At 41.1% G+C, this 24,027-nt stretch overlaps 1 protein-coding gene across 1 annotated transcript; it reads left to right on the top strand.

Moving 5' to 3' along the window:
* The first annotated feature begins 683 nt into the window (after positions 1-683).
* On the top strand, positions 684-23,729 carry LOC119910470 (filamin-A-interacting protein 1-like). Its single transcript, XM_038729100.1, is given in 7 exon segments — positions 684-947; positions 11,852-12,146; positions 12,667-12,840; positions 13,376-13,554; positions 19,012-21,281; positions 21,284-21,819; positions 23,383-23,729. Coding segments are annotated over 6 exon segments (3,654 nt in total). The 5' UTR covers positions 684-947; positions 11,852-11,858; the 3' UTR covers positions 23,590-23,729.
* The last annotated feature ends 298 nt before the right edge of the window (positions 23,730-24,027 follow it).

Here is a 24,027-nt window from a genome sequence, read left to right as displayed (position 1 = left end):
CCAACAGTATTCTTGGCAGCAAAGTTAACTATTCCCATTGATGCAAAGCACAATTACTGTACTTTAGATTTAGCTCGCTGGCCTTGTTTTCTGCAAGCAGGGCCAAAAAGGCAGTCTAGCTGCCAAAGTCCTGGAGAGTTTGGCCACAGTCAGCAATTGCTGGTTCCTTGGACCGCTGTTGGGGCTTGGGTGGCTCTTGTCGCCGGACTTTCCCAGCATGAGAGAATAGCATGATTCAGCTGTCACCAAGGGTCAGCGGGAGAGTTAGCTCTCTTGCTGGCCAGCCAAAGCATCTAGCATTCAGCTAGCCTCAGCTGCTAACAGCGCCCGTATTGGCAAGAGTGGACAAGTTAAATATAGAGCTATACTTTTAGCCTCTCAAGTCAAAAAAGAGTAGAGAGGGACAATAGAGGATGTCGCTGAGTGAAAAGATCTGGCCATGTGACAAAATGCATCACAGCACACCTCTGCCTTTCTCCTCGCTGGGCAACGGCCCCTTTCAACGCTGAGAGGGAGTAGAATAGTGCTTGCCTGACTCCCACACCCCCCTCTCCCTATTATTCTCACACACTCTTCAACTGACTTCTCGAAAGGATAGGAGGGAAAGAAAATGAGAGGTGTGTTTTAGACTACTATGCAATCTATGCAGAGCAGAACTGGATAGTCTGTGGGAGTGAAAGAGGCTGAGAGAGAGAGAGAGAGAGAGAGAGAGGGTGAAGTCATAGTGCTCTGTTATTGCTCTCTACCATTCCCACTTTGGCCTGAAGAACTGAAAGGCGAGAAAGAGAGCGCAGAGCTTGACATGGCTCTTGGCACAACTCAGTAGCCAGCCCAAGCAGATTCCACAAGCCAGAGGATATTAGTGGATACTTTACAGCTTTAGTGCCTTTTCTCTAGGATTACCCTCGGTGTAACTGCTAATAAACCTGGGGACAACACAACAGCAGGTAAGTCAGCTACTACTAATCAGTCTTGTTCTCCTTGCCTTTGTGTGGGGAAACAGCCAAAGACAGCCACGTGCCTCTGGAAGAGTAGAGCTTATCTGATGTTCTACTTTCAAAATGAAAGACAGGAAATGGCTCTGGTACAGGTGCTGCTGCTAGGCTGTCACCAGTTTGTGAAGCCAATAAAGAGCATCGTTTGATAGAAATACACTCACTCAGCTTCATTTGAGTTGTGGTTAGAACTGTTGTGTACCATATGAATGAAACATCTCTTCCGTGAAGCATGTACTTAGTTCATCTCGCTTTTTATACATTCAAATGACATGGATTTCCACATGCTGCATTAATTACCCGCCCATGAGAAGACAAGGGACTACACTTGGCGCTGCTAATGGCAATACAGATTTAGCATTGTGACAATGCATACAGAAAAGAGAGGTCATGATCAAACATTTCTCAGTGAATTGCATCTTATATTGCTGCATGAATACAATCATTTATAGTGAAGGCTTTTGTGCTTTGGATGTGGGGAGAGGAGCCCACAACTTCACCAGACAACAGGGGATGATGGTGCACTGAGATGTTGAGGGCTCATTTGTCAGTTCATGTTTGGGAATGATATGCATCCATGCAGAAATACACACTTGTAACCTTTGCCCTCAACGTCTCCCGCAGCAGTCAACTGCAACACCATTGCAGCAACATGTATGTCTCACCACTGCACTAACTGTATACACACCAAATACAATACACAATGTACAAATACACACACACTGCTTAACATTGAGAAGAGTCTGAGGCCTTCATGAGCTGCAGCAGGAGGACATCTTTCATCCTGAATATTTATGGATTGCAATGACGCCAAAATGAATTCCATTTCATCCGCATGAAGTCATTGGCCTTTTGGAGGAGACACATGGCTCCTGCTAGCCGCTGTCCATTTGTCAAGGCGCACATCACCTTACCTCAGTAAACCGAAAAGAGAATATGATATGTATCTCACTCTCAACAAGGGAATCTAACGCAGGTGTGACTTACGCTGCTGTCAAAGATCCTTTCTGTCAGTGTCCAGGGGCTCTGTGCAACCTCACCCTTCCTCTTTCCGCTGCCTCCCACCCTCTCCTGCTGATGTGGCCCCTGTGCACTTAGTGATATCACCACACTGATACAAGACAAAGACAACTAGTGGCCAGATATTTGCTCATTAACATTTTTGCGCATGTTCCAGCTCCATCTAAGCTCATCCTCTTCAGCTCTCAAGTCTGTGGCGCTCAATCAGCCAAATGGCCTTCCGGGAAAGACAGATTGGTGAATGTTGACTGGGCAGTTATCAGTCCCAGCTTGTAAATGAATCAGTCTTAGTGTAGATCAATAATGTGGTCCCTGTTTAAACTGAAACCAAGCTGGGTGTTTGCCAAAGCAGCATTGATTTGAGATGCACCGAATGTGTCAGGGGCTTACCTCATGACATTACTATAGCTCGAGTGGTAGCTCATGCAGAATGTGACACACTGTACTTTGACTGTGAGGTGCGGTGTTAGCTCGAGCACGAAATTGTGAGAAGGAAGACCTTCTTCTTTGGTACAACATTTAGCACACTGGGAATGGACAGTCAGGTCATTTTGTATTTGAACCCTGAACAAGATGCAGGTGAATGCTGTGTTACTGCCTCAAGTGCTTGAGGCATGTGCAACATGTTTTCAAAGAATTGCTCGCACACTTAACACAAACGGGAACATCTTTTTACAAAAAGGATAAATAGCCAGTAAAATAATTTGAATTAGAAAAAGTGAGTTGTAAAATAAATGTTTTTAATGCATTAGAGTTGCAAGTACAAGACAACGTGAATTGAAGAGGAGACACCTCTAAGGTCTCCTACACATGATCAACTCATTGACCCCATTCCACCCTTCCAGTGGATGTGTGTCTGTACTTGTGTGTATCTGCGTGCATATAGGCTAATTTTGTGGAGGATCTGCCCATGTGCATGTGCATAAACATAAACAATAGTGAGGGGTGCAGCTCATTGCTGGCAGTAGTCGCTATCTTCCCTATATGTCTGGAGGGCCTCAGCAACAGCTGTCACTGACACATGCACAGCTCCAGTCGCATAAGGGCCTCTGGTCTTGAATTCCAAAAATGCAGTTTAGACACATTTGGATATTTTGCAGAACAGTGGCACTAATAACTTGTGCTCTCTCAGTTTAAAAATAAGTCCTTCAATGCCATAGCAACCCAAGACCTTCTCAAGATCATTTGATATGTAGTTTGCAAGATGTCAAAGTATACTTGCTATAAACAGTGGATAGGTTGTTAATTGGTTCTTGACATGTAATAATATTAGAACTAGTGAGGTCATTCATAAAGTTCACTTACAGTAAGAATATCCCGAGTGTTTCAGGTTCATCAGAACTTAATAGGCTATAGCTATTATTTTCCCTGTATGTGTCTGGCTATCTCCTGGTACATAAATCATGCACTGTACCATTGCATATTTCTAAGCAGGAAAAACTTACTTTGGTTTGATGTAAGAGACATTTGAAATACCACAGAAGGGAAAGATTAGTTGATCTCGACCATATTCCCGCCTTCGCTACACACCCAGTGCTTTTCTTCTTTTAGCCATGGTGTTTGAGGGGAATTGACATAATCATGACTCCTCCAGTGAACTGGTGTGTAATGATGACCCAAAGACCTCATCTGTCCTGTGATGTCACTGACGTGGAAGAAAAAAACAGCGTATAATTACTGAAAGCACGGAGATAAGCATGACTGGTCTCTGTGGTTGATTGTTCCTTAGCACTGAAGACCAAATGTCACACTGTAATTTCACACATCTGTTAGTGAGACAGAGTTCTTCAACCGCCTGCCATTTCATTCTTACCTGCAACAATGCATTTCTATGACTGTTTATTTTTCTCTACGAATAAGGTAAACAACAGACAAAAGAACACAGTCACCCTACCAACACAAAACAACACAAATGTGCACCCACAAAATGTAAATGTGTAGTGGTGGTGAAGATTTGGACTAGTGTGGTTAGCCAAGTATTACATTATCATTCCAAGCACTGGAGCGAGTAACATGTTTACTAGCTAAGGTCCAAAACAGACTGACACACACATATTTCAACCTTGAAAAGTCGCTAAGGTTAATGTGATAGCAAACATTTGACACACAGCACACAGACATTACTAGTTTCTAACTTTGTCTACTATTTGGTGCTGGGCTTGGTTTGCAATGGGATTATCAGAGTTACTTGTTTGATAACAAGACAGGGAGTCCACAGAAATTCTAGCCACTCTCTGAGGCTGTTTACAGCAGTGCTTTGAGCTAAATGCTAATGTTAGTTTGACAATATGCTTTTGCTTTTTAACAAAACAATAAAAGAACAGGTGTAATTATTTACAATAATTAGTGATGACTGCATCCCATTCAGGCAAGCCAGTTCCACACTCCCTGAATTCATTGGCTTACTAGGACACATAATGGAAGACAGCCACTGTTAATGTTGTTTGTTACACCTGTGCTTTTCGTGCTCGGACCTCTAATGCATGCAGTGAAAAAATTTTTTGTTGGCTCATCTACTCTTTTACAAAACATTTAATAATTCGATGCAGAATTGATATAACAAGACTGATGAATGTAACTTTTAACTGAGTTTTCAGCAGGGAAAAGTGTCCCATCTCCACTAACTTACCAGCATAAAATGATCTTGTTGCACAGGAACTAACAAATTGAAACCTGAGAAGGAAAGTTAAATTAAAAAAGCCGGTGGCATTGATGATGAATATACTTGCCATACTGCCAAAATATCTTGTTTTGAACTCTACCAGCTGCTAAGAAGACATGATTGAGGTGTGCCCATAATCTATATATAAAGATCTTAATACGCCATCCATAAGCATGTCCTGTGAGTGACATTAAGTTACATGAGCATGTAATTAAACTCTCAAAATTCAGTTCAGCTCTTGCTCTTGTTATAACAGTGCAATGGTGTCATTGTAGCTGCAGTGACAAAGCCTCCTCTAATATATGAATTGCAAATGCTATTAAATGCCTCTAGTATAGTGTGGCTTTGGCTGGTCGATATGTTTTAAACCTGCCCAGTAACCACTATAATACTATAATATGTACGAATATGTACAAAGACTGAGTCCTTGCCGCAGCGGCCCGGGTTCGAGTCCCCTCTCTCTCCCACATTTCATGTCTATCTCAACTGTCCTATGGTAGGATGAACACTGTAGGAATTTGTATACAGTCCTATCATAAATAAAGGATAAAGAGCCCCAAAAATATTTTAAAAAACAAACAAAAAACAAAACAATCTAATCAAAACATTGTGTTTAACTGCTGAAAACTTTCATCACTGACATGCCAATAGGCCAAACATTTCTATGCTGCGCTACAGAAGGACCCCAAAAACTTGTAGTCAGAGAGAAGGTGTGGGTGGGCATTTAGGCGAGACTTCTGACAAATGGCTGACCGCATGACGTGTTCATATCTGAGACTGCTTCTTCCATATGTTGTCTTGCTGTTACTATTCATAGAAATGGCAAGAACTTGATCCCTTCCTTGATCTCCATGTCGTCAAGATGATATCCACTCATGCCATTGGTCTAGAGGGCTCTGCTGCTTGATAAGTCAGTTTTAGTTTACAGACACTCTCAATAGATTAAATAAAAGATGTTGCTATGGGAAACATTTTGAGGATACAACTTGAAATGTTTGACTCAAATAATGGATTCCCATCATTCCCACCAATGTTTCCCATCATGTATATTCAGATTGAGGTGAGTCATATATTCCAGCAGCTGCACCCATCCATATGCTTGGTGACCGTATGTGGCTTCAGGATAGGGGTGTTGGAAAGTAGTGTGACTGAATACAGTATTTATCTCTCACACATTAATATTCCTAATACACGACCCAATTCAGAGCATGTTTCAACTTGTTAAGATTTGCTATCGCTCCTGATGATTTATACAGAGTCCATAAAATACTCTAAGTGAATATTTAACAAACTGCCACAGGCATAACTATCATGAATATGTCATACTTTATAAGTGACTGATTCAGGAACTACCTGTGCTGAGTTGTTTATTAAGAAAAGTCAACAAGGAGGCCATTGATATGAGAAATTATATGTAGAGAAGCACCATTCCTCTTAGTTTGCTCATTGGTGAAACCTTAACTGCTGAAGCTCCAGTCGGCTCCAGTGAGAGGATCAGGTTAATGTGACATCAGGAGAATACTACAAGATGAAACCCACCACCTATGCTGACATTTTGCTCCAGTATGGCAAGTCAACATTAGAGTTATTGTCGTTATGAGGTATTAATAGAAGCCATCATTGCAGGGAGACAAGCTGTAAATGCTTGAGTTGGATCCATGCTCTTTGACAGTTTAATTTAGTAAAACTGGAAGAAGGCTTCAGAAAAGTAGAATCTTAAGGAAATGTGTACATATTTGAGTGTGTGTTGCTATCAGAACAGAAAATGCTTGTCTTGCTTCTCTGACAAAAGCGTCTGTATGTTCCTAGAACATGGCTGTTATGTAAAATCTGACCGCAGAGGTCACCGGCCGTCTGGGCTGGAATGCGCTGTCCATCAAAATCCTGGAACAGACTGCAGCTTTGTACTCTTACTTGGAAAATAGGTGCTCACAGAACTTTCAATATCAGATGGATTGACTTGTAGCTTCGAATCTCATCCACGGCTCCAGTTCTGATTGAAATTCCCCTATCTTGGCGGGCTGGCGTGTTTTTCTTGTCAGGACGGAAGAGCTTCGCAAGCATACTGCATTTGATCAGTGTCCTCTGGCTGAACAAGTTGCCAAACGCTTGCATGCAAAGAACATTTCCCACTCCTTATTTAGTCAAATTAGGTTTGTGGTGTGAATATATCAAACACACCGAATCAAACAAATCATTTATCCTATGTATGTTGTTACATTATTTGCAGCTGCTCTCCTCACCCATCATCTCTGGCAAATTAATATGGCTACAAGTCAAGACTTTTTTCACTAGACCTCTCCTCTTCCTCACTTTGTCTCTCTCTGTGAATATCACAGATGAGCACAATGTTCACCAGCATTACAGTCTGACATTTCAGGAGATAGAGTGTGTAAAGAGAGAGAGAGCTGTCACTATTATAGGGCTTGGATTGGGACTACCATGTTCTTGCTTTTATTTTACAACTCTGTAACTGGAATGTCTGCACAAAATAACATTCACCCATCCTTTCTTTCACTGAAGTTTATTATTAAACTATTAAACTATTAATATTAAAGCCACCTGACTACAACTTACAATTATTTCTCAGTTAATCTATGAAATGTCTTGTTTTGTCTGACCAACAGTCAAAAGACATTTAACTTGGAATAATACAGTATGAAATAAACAAAAGCCCATCTTTAATTTTGAGAAGCTGAAATGTGAATTTTTTCTTAATTAAAAAACTGAAATGTTCATTCAGTTTTCAGAACTGTAGCTGAATCTTCTATCAATTGACTCAACTACTTGTTTATATTCTTGAGCAGATCTTTCATCAAAGTGCAAGTTAGATTTAATTGTCATTACAACACGGTTGTAAAATAAAATGCAGATGGCAACTCCCTTCTGCTACATAGAAGACAATAAGCAGTATACAACAATCATGTGATGGCACACAGAAATAAACTAAAAACTATAATGTATAGGGCAGTGCTGAAGATGACTTTGAGTTAGAGTTTAAAAGTCTTATCGCTTGGGGGGAAAAGCTTCTCCGCAGTCTGGAGGTCCCACAGCAGACACTTCTACAGTATATCTCTTTCCAGATGGCAGAAGGGTGAACAGGCTGTGGATGTGGTGGGTACTGTCCTTTAGGATACATTCTGCGCAGACACCTCACCGCACATCCCATGCCAATTAATGTTTCCAGTCAGAATGCTTTCTATTGCTCCTCTGTAAAAGTTGACTAGAATTTGGCACAGGAATTTAGCCTTCTTAAGTTTCCTTAGGAAAAACAGCCGTCTCTGATAATATTAATTCAATCTGACGTGTGTTATAGCTTCCCAATGTGGCAGTTATTGAAGAGCACTGTTTTCTTGTGTATGAAATGCTTGGAGTAAATGTAATTTCACACAAAAGATACAAGTCATATTGTGAACATCAGTGATATTCACAAACTTGCTGACTACTGACAAAGTTTTAAAGCCCCCCCCTTTTAACTTTGGAATGGAGGCACATGTTCTGTTTGGGCCTAAATATACTCAATAATGTGACAGCTGGACCTACCCAAACCATGGGATAGATTTGGGGTCCCGCTTTAAATTTAGGCTCAGGCCTTGACTGGGGACTGGCCGAGTATTAGGCCACCCTATATTACAAAGCACTGTGGAAGGCAATCAGTAACATTGTGCTGATGGTTTAGATGCCATGAATGTGCATGGGCATTGTGGTGGGTTGGCAAAGAACTCAGAGTAAAGGCTTATTGTCTGCCAGCTCTTCTTTATTTTCCATAAAGACAACTGGGAATGTTGCATGTCAGACTGGAATGAAAGCCACGTGGCTTTGGAATCCCCATGTGTTGCTCTGGAGAATTCACTACAATCAAGACTGCAGGGAACAGACAAGGTGGATCAAAGTCTTGTCATCAAGAGGGTTTGATGAATCTGTGTAATTTGGGAAAGTTGGACTAATTGAGTCCATTTAATGAAACTTAAAGCTGCCATAATCAACATGTTTATAGTAACAATTGATCAAATGGTTTTGTGTGATGTGAAAGGTGTTCATTGTGACAAACCCACAGAACAGTATCACCAGCTCTGCAGTTTCCCTCAGTTCCAGGAGCATTGTAGTATCCTTCAGCTCAGTGTTTTGGTTTTAGAGCCTGAAACTTTACTGGATTTCACTGTCGTTCCCAGACACAGCAAGCAGCTGTTTTAAGCGACAAAGCTGCACCTATAAGTGGCCAGTGGCAGTTTTAAGTAAGCTTCTACATGTCTCGGAGTTTCAGATCCAATCACCACAGGAAGCTCAACATTAAGAGAAATGTGTGTATTCAAAGAGAGTACAAGGGTGTTGCTTTTGTCTCAGACATATATCTCAACTTATCCACCTGTTTAGGGAAAATGTATTTGGCAGTGTACAGAAAAAATCTAATTTGCTAGAAGTGCAGACCTTATGCAATAATGCAGAAACAATATTATATAATATATTTGTTGATGCAGGTATTTTAAGGGAGACATGGTTTGTGTGTCAATCCTCTTCACTTTATTGACCTTTAATACACAGGTATTGGTCAGTTTAAATAATTTATTTGAGTTCCTTTATGTTTATTGAATTGCTATTTTATTTTAATGTTTTTACAGTCATTTAGCTCTCAGCTATAACTACACACACTCTACTGCTTGCTGTGCTGACCGAGAGTGACACCGCAAAATGAGGTGAACTGTTACAGTAGCAGCTCCTCTGGATTTCCATGGCATCAGCCCAGAAATTAAAAATAAACCGGCAAGTGGAGTGCCTAACTCAGTGTCAACCATTTTGTCGCCGGTACTTAGGAACTCTGCCCGAGTCATTTACAGTACTGCACATGTTTCTGTGTTTCATCACTCTAATGCCTCAGTAGTGCCAGTTTTAATGCCCTCCACCACTGGGCATTTATTTGGATTTAAATTCTCTGGAACTGCTTGAATGGTAGGATGAACACTGTAGGAACTTGTGTATGCTGCTGTGCTATGACATTTGACTAAATGATAGTGAGCCCACTGCTGAAACTAAAAGTTATGGAGAGTCAAAGAAGGCACTGCAACTGATCTCCAGTTAAGAACCAGCTCTCTCCTTCGAGCCAATGTGCACTCACTGAACTCCCAGAACTAAGATAAGGAATGTACTTAATGTGTTGGTTTGAACTGAAAGATGCATTCACTGTTATCTTGCACTCTTCCCTCTCATGTGCTTGGGTCTTTTCCTGGAAACAGGTGGGATTCAAAGAGAATGGTTTCAAGCATCATTAAAATTCACGGCAGTCTTAACTTCACAGACCACTATTAGAGAAGAAAAATATTTTTCTCGACGTGAACCGAAACCTTTGATAGACATGTTTTCAAACCTTTCAATGTTCCATACCGAAGACCTCTTCTATAACAGCCCATTCTCTTTGATCACCTTGTTTTAATCTAGTTAGACACATCAAATGATTATTAATGTCTGCCTAGGCCCATCCAGATTGCAGATTGTCTCAAAGAGATTATCTGGACATAGTGTGTTTTGTGTATGCTTAAAAGAGAATTCATGATATTTTGGCAAGCTTACTCAGGATGTCTCAATGCATGATTCAGAGGTCACGGTGCTATGACATCACCAGGGTGCTATGGCGGGGATTTTGGAGGCCCAGAGGTGTTTTCTGTTTGTAATTAAAGAGCGCTGTTGATATCATATCTGAAATCGATGTCAAAGAGTGCACTTGCTCAGTGACTGTCTCAAGGCTGTTGTTAGAACACATGCCTGCGCACAAAAACATATGCTTTAACACAGAGAGGCAAATATACCTTTATACTAATGACCTACAATGTGTCTGACCATTTGTCGCAAAAATTCCCACAAGGGGATCTAAATCACCTCATTTGAAATACAAATTTTAAAAATGTATCCACATATGTGAAAGGGGAAAATCAACAACCAAATAGAATTACAAACTGGTGTGATGCTGATCTTCAGTAAATGTATTCTTACAATATCCACTAAGATACCAACTATGATAAACTGACAGCACAGTACACCCCTACCACCAACCCAGTTGTAACACCTGAACACCACTTGTTGCCATTGAGAAAGCATGAAACCATTTAGCAAGTGAACAGAGAAGCAAAAAGTTAACTAAAAGTAATGAATAAATAGTTGAAATAGTTAGCTTAAATTAATGAATACATTGGTGAAATAGTTAGCTAAAAGTAATGAATAAGTTGAAATGGTTAAAGTAATGAATGAACAGTTGAAATAGTTAGTTAGATAAAAGTAATCGCTAAATGTTTGAAATGTCCAGCTCCTGCCATTGCAAGTGACAGTGGTAAAAATGTAGGCTTGACCAAAACGACTTAATCAGTTAAATGGAAAAATATTGTAACAATATACACTTTTATATTTATAATACATTCACTTAAAATCATTCAAAACAAACACAAAACAGATGGTAAGGAGTACTTGAGCTCTTCAATGTTATTTACCCAGGTCACTGCATGTTTAAGTAATCCAGGTTACAATACAAGCGTGCTACAGGCTACCTCAACATGATTTGTGTCGTTATAAATGATTAATGTAGTAAACTAAATTTAGATTCTGTCATTAACAGATTTATTTTCAGGATCTGGATAAAATGTTTGACTCAGACCTTTCATGTCAGCAGAAAAGGTTAAAGCACCCAGGAGTGCCACAAATGTGCTTCCAATCCAGACCGTCAGCACTCAGCTTGAGATACACAACCCTTATGAGAGAATGTGATGTGTCAGGAATGCACACATTGTCATAAAACACACACACACACACACACACACACACACACACAGTACGGAGTAATATATATATATATTTATTCCAGATTAATTCCAGATTAAGAATGTTACAAAAGACAATGTCGTCCAGTTGTGAACGTCTGTGTGTATACAGCATGTTTGTGTTATGATATGAGGAAAGGTAGTCAAGGTCGAGGTCATAAAACTCACTGTTAACTGTGACCATGCACTAACGCAATCTAAAGTGTTACAGTAGACAGATATTGGAGGACAACTTTCAATTGAAACTGAAATGGCTAAAATGGGATAACAATTAATGGTATGACAGGGAAAGTAACATAACAAGAAAAACTGTGCCAAAACCCCACAAGAAAGCTATAATTTGCTCTGAAAACAGTGTTTCTTCTGTCCAGGTAGAGGATGAGGTCCAAAAGCAGCGGGGTGGAGAGCCCGGTCAATGGGGTGCTTGGGGTTCCACAGGGTGACCATGACATCAGCCATGAACAGGAAGTGGGTCTGCCCGTGAAGAGCCTGATAGCCAAAGTTCAGCAGAAAGAGGGTGAGGATAAGGTGGAGGTTGAGATGATCTCTGGCAAAGAGAAGCTACACTGTGATTCCCCAGAGGCTCAAGACAAAAGAGGGGGCATCATGGATCTGTCCAAAGAGGGTTTGCTGAAACTGCTGGGGATCATGGAAGGAGAGGTTCAGGTGGGTGTTCCACATTGTATTAGGCATGACCTCTTTGACCTGCTGTCATAAGTAGGGTAGGGTAAGTGCAATTATGAGGGAAAGAAAAAATCTGTTGAAGGCATTGTGGACAAAGTCAGTTTGAATGCTAAGTGCCTACAGCATGCTGTCAATGGATGAAGTTGGACTGCACTTTTTTGCACAATAGCTCTATCTTGTGGTTGAAAATGGCAGTTTAACGTGCCAGACAAAACAGGCAAACGTGCCATGTGTTTACCAAGTGACTATTTTGGAGAAAAACAAATGCTGCAAGGGTTTCACCCTAAAGCAGAATGTACTGTATCCACATTGAGACATTTGAGAAAAGTGACACATTCACAACATGTTTGAGGCCAATTTGAACATATCATTTCTCACATTTGCACATCTGGGACAAAGAAACTTCAAACAGGTGTCCAGATGGAGCAAACACACATTCCTCTTCTTCAAGTCATAATATGCTGTATCATGTGTATATCTTTAAATGTCTATGTGATTTCAGGCCAGAGAAGATGTTATCTGCATGCTGAAGTCCAAACCGACTGTCCCAGAGGCCCTTGAATTGCGTTATGGCTCTGCGGTCCCTAGTTCGGCCCTCCAGGCCCTGCAGAGGGACGACTCCATCACTGGCACTGAGCCACGCTACCACAGTGTCTACCAAAAGCCTATGGTTGAGGTCAGTTGGCAACTGTTAGTCACAGCAATATTTCCATTGTCAGCCTATTTAAGAAAATATGTCAAGATTCTTTTTAATTATTTCTTTATGTACATTTCTGGGCTCTTGGGTGTTGATACATTGTAAACCTACAAAAGACAACAGTCAAGTAAGTAAAGTAAAGTAAGTCAAGTAAATTGATTAGAGAAGGGTTGGGAGTAAAAGAAAGAAAGAAAGTAATGTTTGATCCATCTTTTTTGTTATTTAATCTCTAAAAATATATGAGAATGTACTACTTTTATAATTGTAAATATGAAGCCTGGAATTGTAAATGTATTTCTTTTAAATCGGTTTGTCAGTTCCATATTGAAAATCTTCTGTACAAATATTTCAGTGATCAACAGATTTAAGGTGACTTTCCTGAACACCTTGCAGAAAGTCATTGCTACAAAATGTATCGTCATGTTACACCACAGCAAATAAAATTGTGTTTTTTATTTCCCCTCGGTTCTTGCATGTGTTTGCGTGTATACCTGCGTGGCTGTGGCTCTCTCAGCTGGAGCGTCTGCAGGAGAAGCACAGGGAGACTTACAGGAGGATGCTGGGTCAGTTGCTGCTCGCTGAAAAGTGCCACCGCCGCACCGTCCACGAGCTGGACACAGAGAAACGCAAACATGCCGACTACATGAACAAGAGTGACGATTTCACCAACCTTCTGGAGCAGGAGAGAGAAAGGTGAGGAGGAGAGGAGCAGATTTAATTCCTAAAAACATACAAACTTAGTCATAAACTAATTGTCTGTGGACATAAAGAGTAATGTCTGATTTCTAAAAAGATGTTATCAACTTCAATAAACAACATGAAAAGGTCACCAAACTAACCCTTTATGAGATGCTGATACTAACATTAGTCCGGGCTGGTCAACAATGATCTCTCTAAATTTGTAATATGAAAACTTGACTCGCGGTTGACCCACAATCTTTGAGCAGATGCTTCTAGCTTTAAGCTGAAAGAGAGACAATATCTTGAACTGCTTCAATACTGCATAACACTGTATGGGCACTCTATGATAAATCAATGTCCACATAGATGCCTGAGGAAACTTGTTCAACATGTGTGTTATGGAAAGTACCAGGTGGAAAGTGAAGAGTTCTCTGGGAGACTGAAAATTATTTCTTGTGGATACAAAGTGTTAGAGGTGAGAGAATACATTAAGTAAGTGTGGTGAAGGAATGCATCAACATTGGAGAATGTGTGAAAGATGGCCTCATCAGCCAAGTGAATTATGAGAGAGGAGAGGAGAGGAGATGGGGGGAGCTGGTTACTAGAGTGATAACCTCATATACCTTAATTTGACAGGGAGAGGTATGGAGCTTTTGTTCAGAGGGCAGGGAGGTGAAGTGGAACTTGTAGGTGAGGAAGGGGTGCTGTGGGAAAGAGGGAGGTCAGGGGTGGAGAGGGGAGGAGACACGGGTGAAGAAACAGGAGGAATAAAGGAGGAGCAAATCTCCCATGACATCATCTGTGAAATTAAGTCACCGTTGAGGTTGTGACCTGGCTTGTTGGTCAAGGGGAGACTAGAGATGAGAAGTTTGGTGGAGAGAGGGAAAGAGGCACGTACACTCCAACTTCAGAGAGGGGATGGTTACATCACGTGTGTGGAGGGCCTCACAGAGATCAAACAAGCTTGGTTGTGAGTGTGTCGATGCGCACAGAATGTGTATGAGGAAGGAGGCCCTACTAATTAAAGTTCTTACAAATGAAAGAGTTTAATTGGCTGTTCCCTTTGTTGGGGAATGTATTTTGTTGCAATTCCCATAAGACAACACTGTCCATTCTCACACATTAAAAACTGGGTGATGGGGATGTTGTATGCATAATGTTTGCTATGAATATTAGTAGGTAATGTAGTATGTGTGAGGGAGATCGACAGAGTAAGAGAGAGCGAGCATCTGTAATGTACTGTATAGTGTATAGTGTTCAGTCATCTGTAGAGCAGACTACAGTCCACGTGTGTGCTACATTTCATGAACTGTCAAAACTTCAAACATTTCATTTGCACCACTGACCCAGCGGAGGCACCAACTACCTCGCTTCCTTGAGCTTTTACTGCAGGACACAGGAAACAGAGCATGGAAGCTAAATCATTGTCATGACAGCTGAGCTGCTATCACACACTGGAGAGAGGGCTGGGAAATGAGCAACAGACTTTAGCTTAGTATTATAGCTACGCCTTTGGCTGGTTTTATGAGACAGTGCAAGTCTAGTCATGATTCAAAACGTTTTAATGAAGATTTTTTCTTGATTGTAAACCACTGTGCACAAATGCCCAAATTACTATCAAGAGTAGTTGGGTGTTTATGATTTCAACCAAATTGGATAGGAATATTTATTATGTGTAATTACCACAATTTGGGTTTTGTAAGGCTGAATACAATCAATTCTGTTGAGGATTTTGATTTTGACTGACATTCTACTGACCTTGACTCAAATTAATGAGCCCATAAGTAGGACAGAGATAAAACAATTTTTTTTTCACTTACTGTCTTAACAAAAGTAGTTGTGGGCCTTTAGGAAGTTGTGAATAGACTGCAGCAGAATAGCCATGTTAGCGACTCTGCAAGGCTGTACTTAGGCACAGCGACGCTTTGCTTAGCTAAATGCTAACGGCAGCATGCTAACAATGACAATGCTAACATGCTGATGCTAAGCAGGGATAATTTTTACTATGTTCATCTTAGTTGAGCGTGTTAGCATGCTAACATGAGCTAAGTACAACTGAAGCTAATGGGAATGTCATCTGTTTTGCAGGTATTTGGTTGTAAACCAAATTAGCGGACACAAACATTTTGACCAGATGATGGCACAACATGTGTCAGGGGATCACTGACTGATTGACATTGCCAACTCTTGAGCCAAACTGCTAGCAAGGCTAATAAAAAAAGCATTAGATGTATCATGATCAAAATATTTGAACAGTAAGCCTACAGGCTTCAGTTTGAAGCATATGGCACATATCACCAGTGAACTACCACTTAACATTCACTTGATCCTTGGTTTGCATGCAAGAAAGAGGTGACCTTCTTATGCCAGGTGGTTTCAAGCAGGTTCCTTGGCTCATCAGTCTCTGTCATCTCAGAGAGTGAAGGGGGTGAGCTCTGCACTTGATCTGTCAGCACTTGCAGAGCCCAGAGTCTTCTATCAGTTGCTGTAGAAGGACACAATACTGACTTTCATGAAACGGTACAGGGACTGAAAATGGTAGAGATAGGGGAAAATGTGTCTAAACTATGGATTGATGGACAAGATGACAGCAACACACAAAATACAGACAAGCACATACTGTGTAAAAACAGATTCAAAAACACATGACAACATTACTTTCTTTGCATGAACATATTCTATTAGTGCCAACACCTACAAATAAGCATTCACATATCTGCCTTGTCTGGCACCGCTCTGTTTTGACATTCACTCTTTCAGGTGTGATGGAAGCATGTCATCGTCTCATCTTTATCAACGTGATCTTCTCCATCTACAGTGAGAGTGAAGAGAGAAAAGTCAAAGGTCTTGTGCCAAACATCTGCAGGAATGCAGAGGATGGGCACAGGATGAGCAGTTTCCAATGGGTATCCATCAGCCATTAACACCCTCTCAGACAATAGAGCAATTTATATGTCAAAACGTTAAAGTATTTCAGTCACATGGTGGTATGTGTAATGATTAACGGAAGAAAAGGCTCCCATTCCTGAAGGGAAAACAAAATGAAAATGCAGACTGAAAGTGAAAACTGAAATCATTGTTTTCTAATAATTTTAAAGCCGTACAACAAATTACAATCACACTAGTCAACCATCTGTCAGTAGATTGAGTACATACAGTATGTGTATAACTGTTATGGTTGTCTTTAAACAGTCCACTTTGCTTCTGATTTCTCTCTTTTAACACCACATCACTCTTGTGTACTGTACACTATCATGGACTCCTTTGCTTAGTACTCAATGCTTTTTCTCTGTCAAGAGAGGCCATTACTGTGTTTACACAGTGTTTTGACAGCTTTTTGGCAGTTCATGTCTGCTTCAATCCTCAATTTCCTGACACAGAGGGGCTGCAGTGCCTCTGAGCAAATTCCCAACGAAACATGGGATGAGAAGTTGTTCCATGATGAAAACATTTTTTATTTACTTTATAAGTTATGGATTGCACCTGTGTATCTACTTAAGAAATGTGTTTTTATTCTTACACACATGTCTGAGTTGCCTAAGAAGTTAAAACCCTCATTCGAACAACTTCCCCTAACCTAATGCACTTGAAAATGTTAAAATGAGAAGAAACATAACCACACAAATGTTTTCAGGGAAGGTCCTTCTCTAATTAATCTTCATTGTGTTTAAGCATTTAGATTCACAGCTTTTAGCCAAGCATTTGTATTTTCAACTTAGGACTGGACATACTGTACGCAGGCAATTTGTCCATAGTTATTTCTTCCTTAGTAACAGAGCATAGCCTTGCAAGACTAAACTATGTTTCTTACACGAATTGACTTCTGGAGCCAAGTACCACTGACATCATGACTTTGACCTTTGCGTGAAAGTAATTTTAGAGTGCCAATTTCCAGGGTGTCAGTGACATCTGACTGTGTAAGTATGAATTTTAAGAGCTGCACTCTCTGGATGGCTCCTTTGTACAGTAGCCAGAGCTACTAAACTTGCAGAAATGTGGTTTGATATAAGATTAACTGTATCTATACAGTTCTATGCAAAAGTCAGAGCATAGCAGTTCATAAAGCTATGGTTACATATCCACCCAGGGAAACATCCAACTCATCTATATCTGGTTTCCTCCTCACATGTAGACTTTCAAGGGAGCCAGTTCAAGTCCAGTTTCCCCTTGAGTGGAACTATAGTAATGCATGTATACAGATGACATTCTCTCCTGTCTCCTGTACCCGTGAGATTATGGCTTCCTTTCTGCAGAGGCAATACCCTATGCATTTTGGAAAATGGCGTTTAATTTGCACCAAACTTGTACTGAACCAGATTTAATCTGAGAATAATGTCAATTATCTTACATCTTGTCTATAGTTTTTCCCCCTCAAACGAGCCATGTTTTATAAAAGCATGAAATTTGGGAGCGTTTTGCAAAACTCCTCCTGTGGCAAGGTTCCCACCCCCTTCACAGGGTCCAAAGTAGAGCAGCACACACACTTGCATACACACATCACTGCCTTATATGGATGAGGTGACATCACCCACTGGAGGTCCGGTGGTGCTCCACTGTATTTATTCACCTTTGATTGTCCTGATAACATGCTTGGAATGCGACAGTGGAAGATGTGTGGAAAAGAGGCCCCTGCTACTTCTTATGTATTCTCAGTGGATTTTGTATAATTCCCAAAATGTTAATGTGCTGATGTAGTCCATAGTGGGTAAGTGTTAAATGGGGTTTGTTGTAAAGTTTCTTAGTTGTTGTCACTGTGTCCACAATTGTGGATTTGTTTTAAATCATTGGTTCATTTTGAACATTTAGAGTTAGTTTAAGCTGTAGATGCACAATCTCCCTTGTTGTGCTGTGCCTGTATTATTGTGTTTTCTTTTGCAATGCAAAATGTTCAGGTTAAATATGGTATTAGCATGTCCCTGGGAGTGGACAAGGAGACAGATTTGCATTAAATCTGCTTTGCATGCATTTTGTTGGAGCCGAAGATGAGAATGGGCATGAGCAGCATAGAAAGAAGCTGAGAGAAGAGAAGACCACTTGGTGAGGGGGTGTTAAACTTTCACTAGCAGTTTATGTCCTTTGTCTCTATCCCAAGAGCAGTGATGAAAATTTTTTGAGTTGCAGATCTTTGCCAGTTTTCGATCTTGATCTTATTACTTGCATGTATGATCCGTCTTTTACTGCATAATGTTCAGTATATAATGATCAGATGTCTAAATGTTCAATGAAAATGTGTTTCTTGCATGTGTGTGTTTAGAGATCTTCTATAATAACTTCCATAAAACACTCTCAATAGAATCAGGATTATCACTCACTATCATTGAAACGTTAACTGGGATAAAACATTGCATCCTGGAATACATTTTTCATTTTTTCCATGACACAATGGCAAACACAGATACATAGTTGACTTTGAAACCAGTAAAACACCAATCTAATGTCATACCTTTGTTTTTTCTCTTCACATTTTAGACTGAAGAGGTTGCTTGAGAACGAAAAGGCCTACCAGGTAAGAAAAGAGAAGGAGCACTCTAGACGTCTGGCCAAAGTGCAAGAGGAGCTGGTCAAGTTGAAGTCCTTTGCCTTGATGTTGGTCAATGAGCGCCAGCAGCACCTGGAACAAATGGACCAACAGAGGCAGCGGGTCCAGGAACTCAGCCAGCAGCTTCACCAGCAGGAGCAGGCACTGAGTGAAGCCAGGGAGCATGCTCAGGAGGATGGCCACAGGGTGCTGAGCCTGGAGGCTGAGCTTAAAGAGAAATCTGCCCAGCTTAACCAACAACACGAGGAGATGAGTGCCAAGCTAGCGAGTCAGGAGATCCACAACCGTCAACTTAATGCCAAACTTTTAGGGCTTTCTCATAAAGTTGAGCAGTTAGAGGAGAGCAGCAGGGCCTTGAGGAAATCTGAAGAGGAACTGCAGGAGCTAAGGGAGAAGATAGGCAAAGGGGAGTGCGGCAACTCCAACTTGATTGCTGAGTTGGAGAACTTGCGGAAACGGGTGCTGGAGATGGAGGGAAAGGATGAGGAGATTACCAAGACAGAAAATCAGTGTAAGGAGCTAAGAAAGAGGCTACAAGAGGAGGACAGTAAGAGTAAAGACCTCAGGCTGGAAGTGGAGAAGCTCCAGAAAAGAATGATGGAGTTAGAGAAACTTGAGGGTGCCTTCAGCATTAACAAGGCTGAGTGTGCACAATTACAGACTGCTCTAGAGAGAGAGAGGGGCCTGACCAAAGAGCTCTCAGATGAAGTCGTAGCTCTCAAGATCAGCATGAAAGAGCTTGAGTCCTCTGAACTCAAGTTAGAAAAGTCTGAGTTGAGCTTCAAGGATGACTTGAGTAAGCTGAAATCATTGACTGTTGCTTTGATGGAAGAACGAAAGACTCTGATGGAAAGAATAAATTCAGATGAGAAGAAAAAGGAAGATTTGAATAAGATGTTCAAAGTTGAGCAGGGTAAAGTTATGGAGGTGACTGAGAAATTGATAGAAGAAAGCAAAAAGCTCCTGAAATTTAAATCGGAGATGGAAACCAAAGTAGAGACTCTAACCACAGAAAAGGGAGAGCTATGCACCAAGCTAGCCTATGAAATTGATAAAACTAAGGATCTTAATTCTAAAGTCAGTCAATTGAAAAAGAGGTTAGATGGGTTTGAGCAAGCAGAAAAGCTATCAGTGAAGAATTCAGTGAAATGTGAACTGGGAAGAATGTCTGACCCTGTTAAAAGAGAAGATAACAAAGTAAAGGAGCTGACATTTGAAATTGAGCGCCTGAAAAACCGTCTCAAACAACTTGAGATAGTTGAGGGAGATTTGATCAAGACAGAGGATCAGTATGGCATGTTGGAGAAAAGGTTTGTGACTGAACAAGACAAAGCCAACATTCTTTCCCAACAGGTGGAGGAAATGAGGAGTCAGATAGCACGAAACAAAGCAATTGAGAAAGGAGAGGAGGAAAGCCAGGAAGAAGACCTCCAACAACGATGCAAGAGAGAGGAGACCAAAACCAGGGAACTGAAGGCTGATGTCGTAGCCCTCAAAGAGAAGATCCATGAACTGATGAACAAGGAAGACCAACTTTCTCAGCTTCAAGTGGATTACTCTATCCTGCAGCAGAGGTTCTTGGAAGAAGAGGAGAAAGCCAAGAACATGGGCACGGAAGTTTTTCATCTCACCAAAGAACTGGAGGTAGCAAAGCGTCATAGCCGAGCACTAAGGCCCAGTTTGAATGGGAGGAGAATGGTGGACGTTGCTGTCACATCCACTGGAGTACAGACAGAGGCATTGTCCACTGGGCCAGCCGAGGAGGACACCCCAGCTGTGTTTATAAGGAAGTCTGTTCAAGAAGAGAATCACATCATGAACAACCTCAGACAGAAGTGCCTGAAGAAGCCAACAGAAAAGAGCGGCGCTCTTGAACGTTGCCCTTCATCTAGCAGCGACCTGGGTTTGAAGAAATCCTGGATTCCCTGGATGAGGAAAAAGGACAACACCGCTCAAGAGACCAACTTGGAAAAGCGTCTGCACATTAATGGAAATCATTTGCCTTCTGAATTGACCATGTCCCAAAAGCAAGGGCAGCCTTTACACATCCGAGTAACACCAGACCACCAAAACAACATGGCCACTCTTGAGATCAGGAGCCCCACTGCTGAGGATGTTTTCTCTAGCTCAGTTCCCCTCAGCCCCAACCCATCTCAACCTAAATCCAGAATCACAATCATTCCACCTACTCTGCTCCTACCCAGAAGAGAAAGTCCACCACTGGACCTCAGGGTCCTGAAAGAGCCAAGTCTCCAGTCACCATCACAACGATATCCAGAGCCAAGTCTCTAGAAAGCAGCAGAGCTCCCTCCTCTTCATCAGGAAGGCCATTGTCCCCTGTCTCCATTATGACAGTGAGCACTGCTATAGTGCCTGAAGCATCTGCCTCCCCAGAACCCCAGGAAATGACAATGGGCCGAGCTGTGTTCAAGGTTACGCCTGAGAAGCAGATGGTGCCAGTGCCTTTACGGAAGGGCCACAACAACACTAGCATCATCACCACCACTGATGATAACAGGATCCATATTCATCTAAGCAACAGCATCACCCCAAAGATGGTAGTCAGGCCGGTGGCTGCTGTAACAGAGGGCAAGGATATGACCTTATCAACAGGTACAGTTTTACGCTCGCCCCGCCAAATCACCACTACTGCTACCAGGAGCACACAGAGCAAAGTGATGAGCAGTATCACAATTTCCCCAGTTTCATCCACCACTTCCAGACCCACACAAAGCATGGTAAGATTTGTTTTAAGGTTCTGTTGATCCAAATTATGAAATAACATGTTTTCCTATAGACAACTTTGGTTTAATTTGTGCATTATTTGAAATACCTGCCCCTTACTCTAGATAATCCATACACACTACTGCAAACACTTCACTGGACGTACTTGCTGGAGCAAGAAAAAGCAGATTTGGTTAAAAGTTCCATTCACCCCCATTGTATTAACGTGTCAATGGTGGATATCTCAAAGCCTGTGCAAATTAAACCCAAACTGCGTTACTCTGTACCATGTGAATGAGAATTTCTATTGCTTTATTTTTAATAGTTCAACATTTTCGGGAAATACACCTATTCACTTTTTGATGGGGAGTTGAATAGCAACCTTATTGTTGCCTTTGGACAGCCTTGCTGCAATTAGTTTCCAATCTTCGTGCTACGCTACACTAACTGGCTTTAGGCTTATTACGTAGAGAAATAGAAATTCGTCGTTTCTCCACGTGCAGCCGGCTGTGAGACGAGTGCGCAGTGACCGTCTAAAAAGTGCAACACCGAAAACACATTCTGCAGAGATATTCAATAACTTCACACTTATACAATGTAGTGCCCCCAAAATCACCTTACACATTAATGATATACTGCTGGTAATACTACGACACTTAGTTTGGGGGAAAAAGACTTTTGCATACCTAATATTAGGTAGGCCTATTTTTAATATTCAATAACTACACTGTTAAAGACTGTAGTGTCTTTGTTTTCGGTGTTGCACTTTGTAGACGGTCCCTGCGCACTCGTCTCACAGCCGGCTGCACGTAGAGACCAATGTTATTTGTGCCGCTCCTAGGAAGACTCATTTATGTGAAAATGTACTTGTAGCTTGTTGTCTACTTAACTACCATAATAAAGAGGCGTCGTTTGTGTTTTAAACACGAATCTGTGAATATATTTCCATTTACTGAACTCAGTAATAAATGGCACCTTTCCAGTTATCTCTAATTACGAGATCTTTTCTCATAATTACGAGATCCGGAACTCGTTATTATGAGATAAGGCTTCCAATTTTTTTTTCTTTGGTGAATGCAAAAAAAAGGAGATGAAGCAACACAATGTTGGTGTTTTAGTGGACCATTTAATATGCTCTTTGTGGATCAGATGGATAGCATGACAGAAGTGCCCCTATAGGCAGGCTTCAGAACAGCAGAGCTAATGATGTGGCCTTTTGCCACTCTGTTACAGTTAGGCTGTAATGTAGTTGTTACTCAGTGTTTACATTCACAAACAGCCATGCAGGGCTCAGTGCCCTCTGGCTGACACAAAACCTTGCCTTGCACCACTAACACTAACAACACTGACACCTGTGTGTGTGTGTGTGTGTGAATGAATAAATATTTACGTTTTTCATTCACAAAGTTCCTATAGCACATAAGAGCAGTTCCATTGTTTAGAAAATCAGAATTTATTTCTTCCTGTAATGGATTTTGCCCCTTTTCCATTATATACTCTTTATGTTCCCCTCAAGTGTTCCCCTCTCTTCATTTTCCTGCCTGAGAAACTTTACTCTCTCTCGCTATTGTCAACAGACCGGGCATGATGCCCAGCCACCTCGCACAGGGCTGACCCGCATCCCAATGTCCAAGAGCCTGAAGACGGGGAAGGCTATGCTGGGATCCCTGGGGATCTCGCCTGGGGTAAAGCTGGAGTCACGAGCTGAGAGTCAGTCTATGAGGATAGAAGTTAAAAAATCCACTGTGAATAGCAATATTTTACAAAATGGAGGAAAAGCCTGATTGACACAATAGTACCAAAACACTTAAACATATTCAAATATGGTGCTTCAGAGAAATTATGACAGTTATGATGTCACTACAACTCAGCCAGACATTATAAGGCATTTTTTGTAATTAAATAAACCATTCATTTTTGTAAATTCTTTTGTACTTGTTTGTCTCAAATCCATGCCTGCCATTTAGATGGAAGTATCTCTGTATTTACAGTGTGTATTGTGATGGGCATTTGGGTTTAATATTATATCAGACTGTGCTGCTACTAACTGCTTCATGCTTCGAGTGGTTGTCTCACATATTAATATCTTATAAGGACACAATTATAAGTCAAAATACTTGTTTTCATGTAATTTTTTTTTTCTGTAAAGGATTTGTACTGAAGTATTTTAAATAAATGTGATTTCAACGGGTAGTGTGACATGCTCATTTATGTACGAAAAT

Source organism: Micropterus salmoides, unplaced genomic scaffold (genome assembly GCF_014851395.1).
Source record: "Micropterus salmoides isolate LMB-PRFRI ecotype aquatic unplaced genomic scaffold, ASM1485139v1 Ms_hic_scaffold_19, whole genome shotgun sequence".
Taxonomy (NCBI): domain Eukaryota; kingdom Metazoa; phylum Chordata; class Actinopteri; order Centrarchiformes; family Centrarchidae; genus Micropterus; species Micropterus salmoides.
The sequence above is the reverse complement of the archived record's forward strand: the minus strand, read 5'-3'. Positions and strand labels throughout refer to the sequence as shown.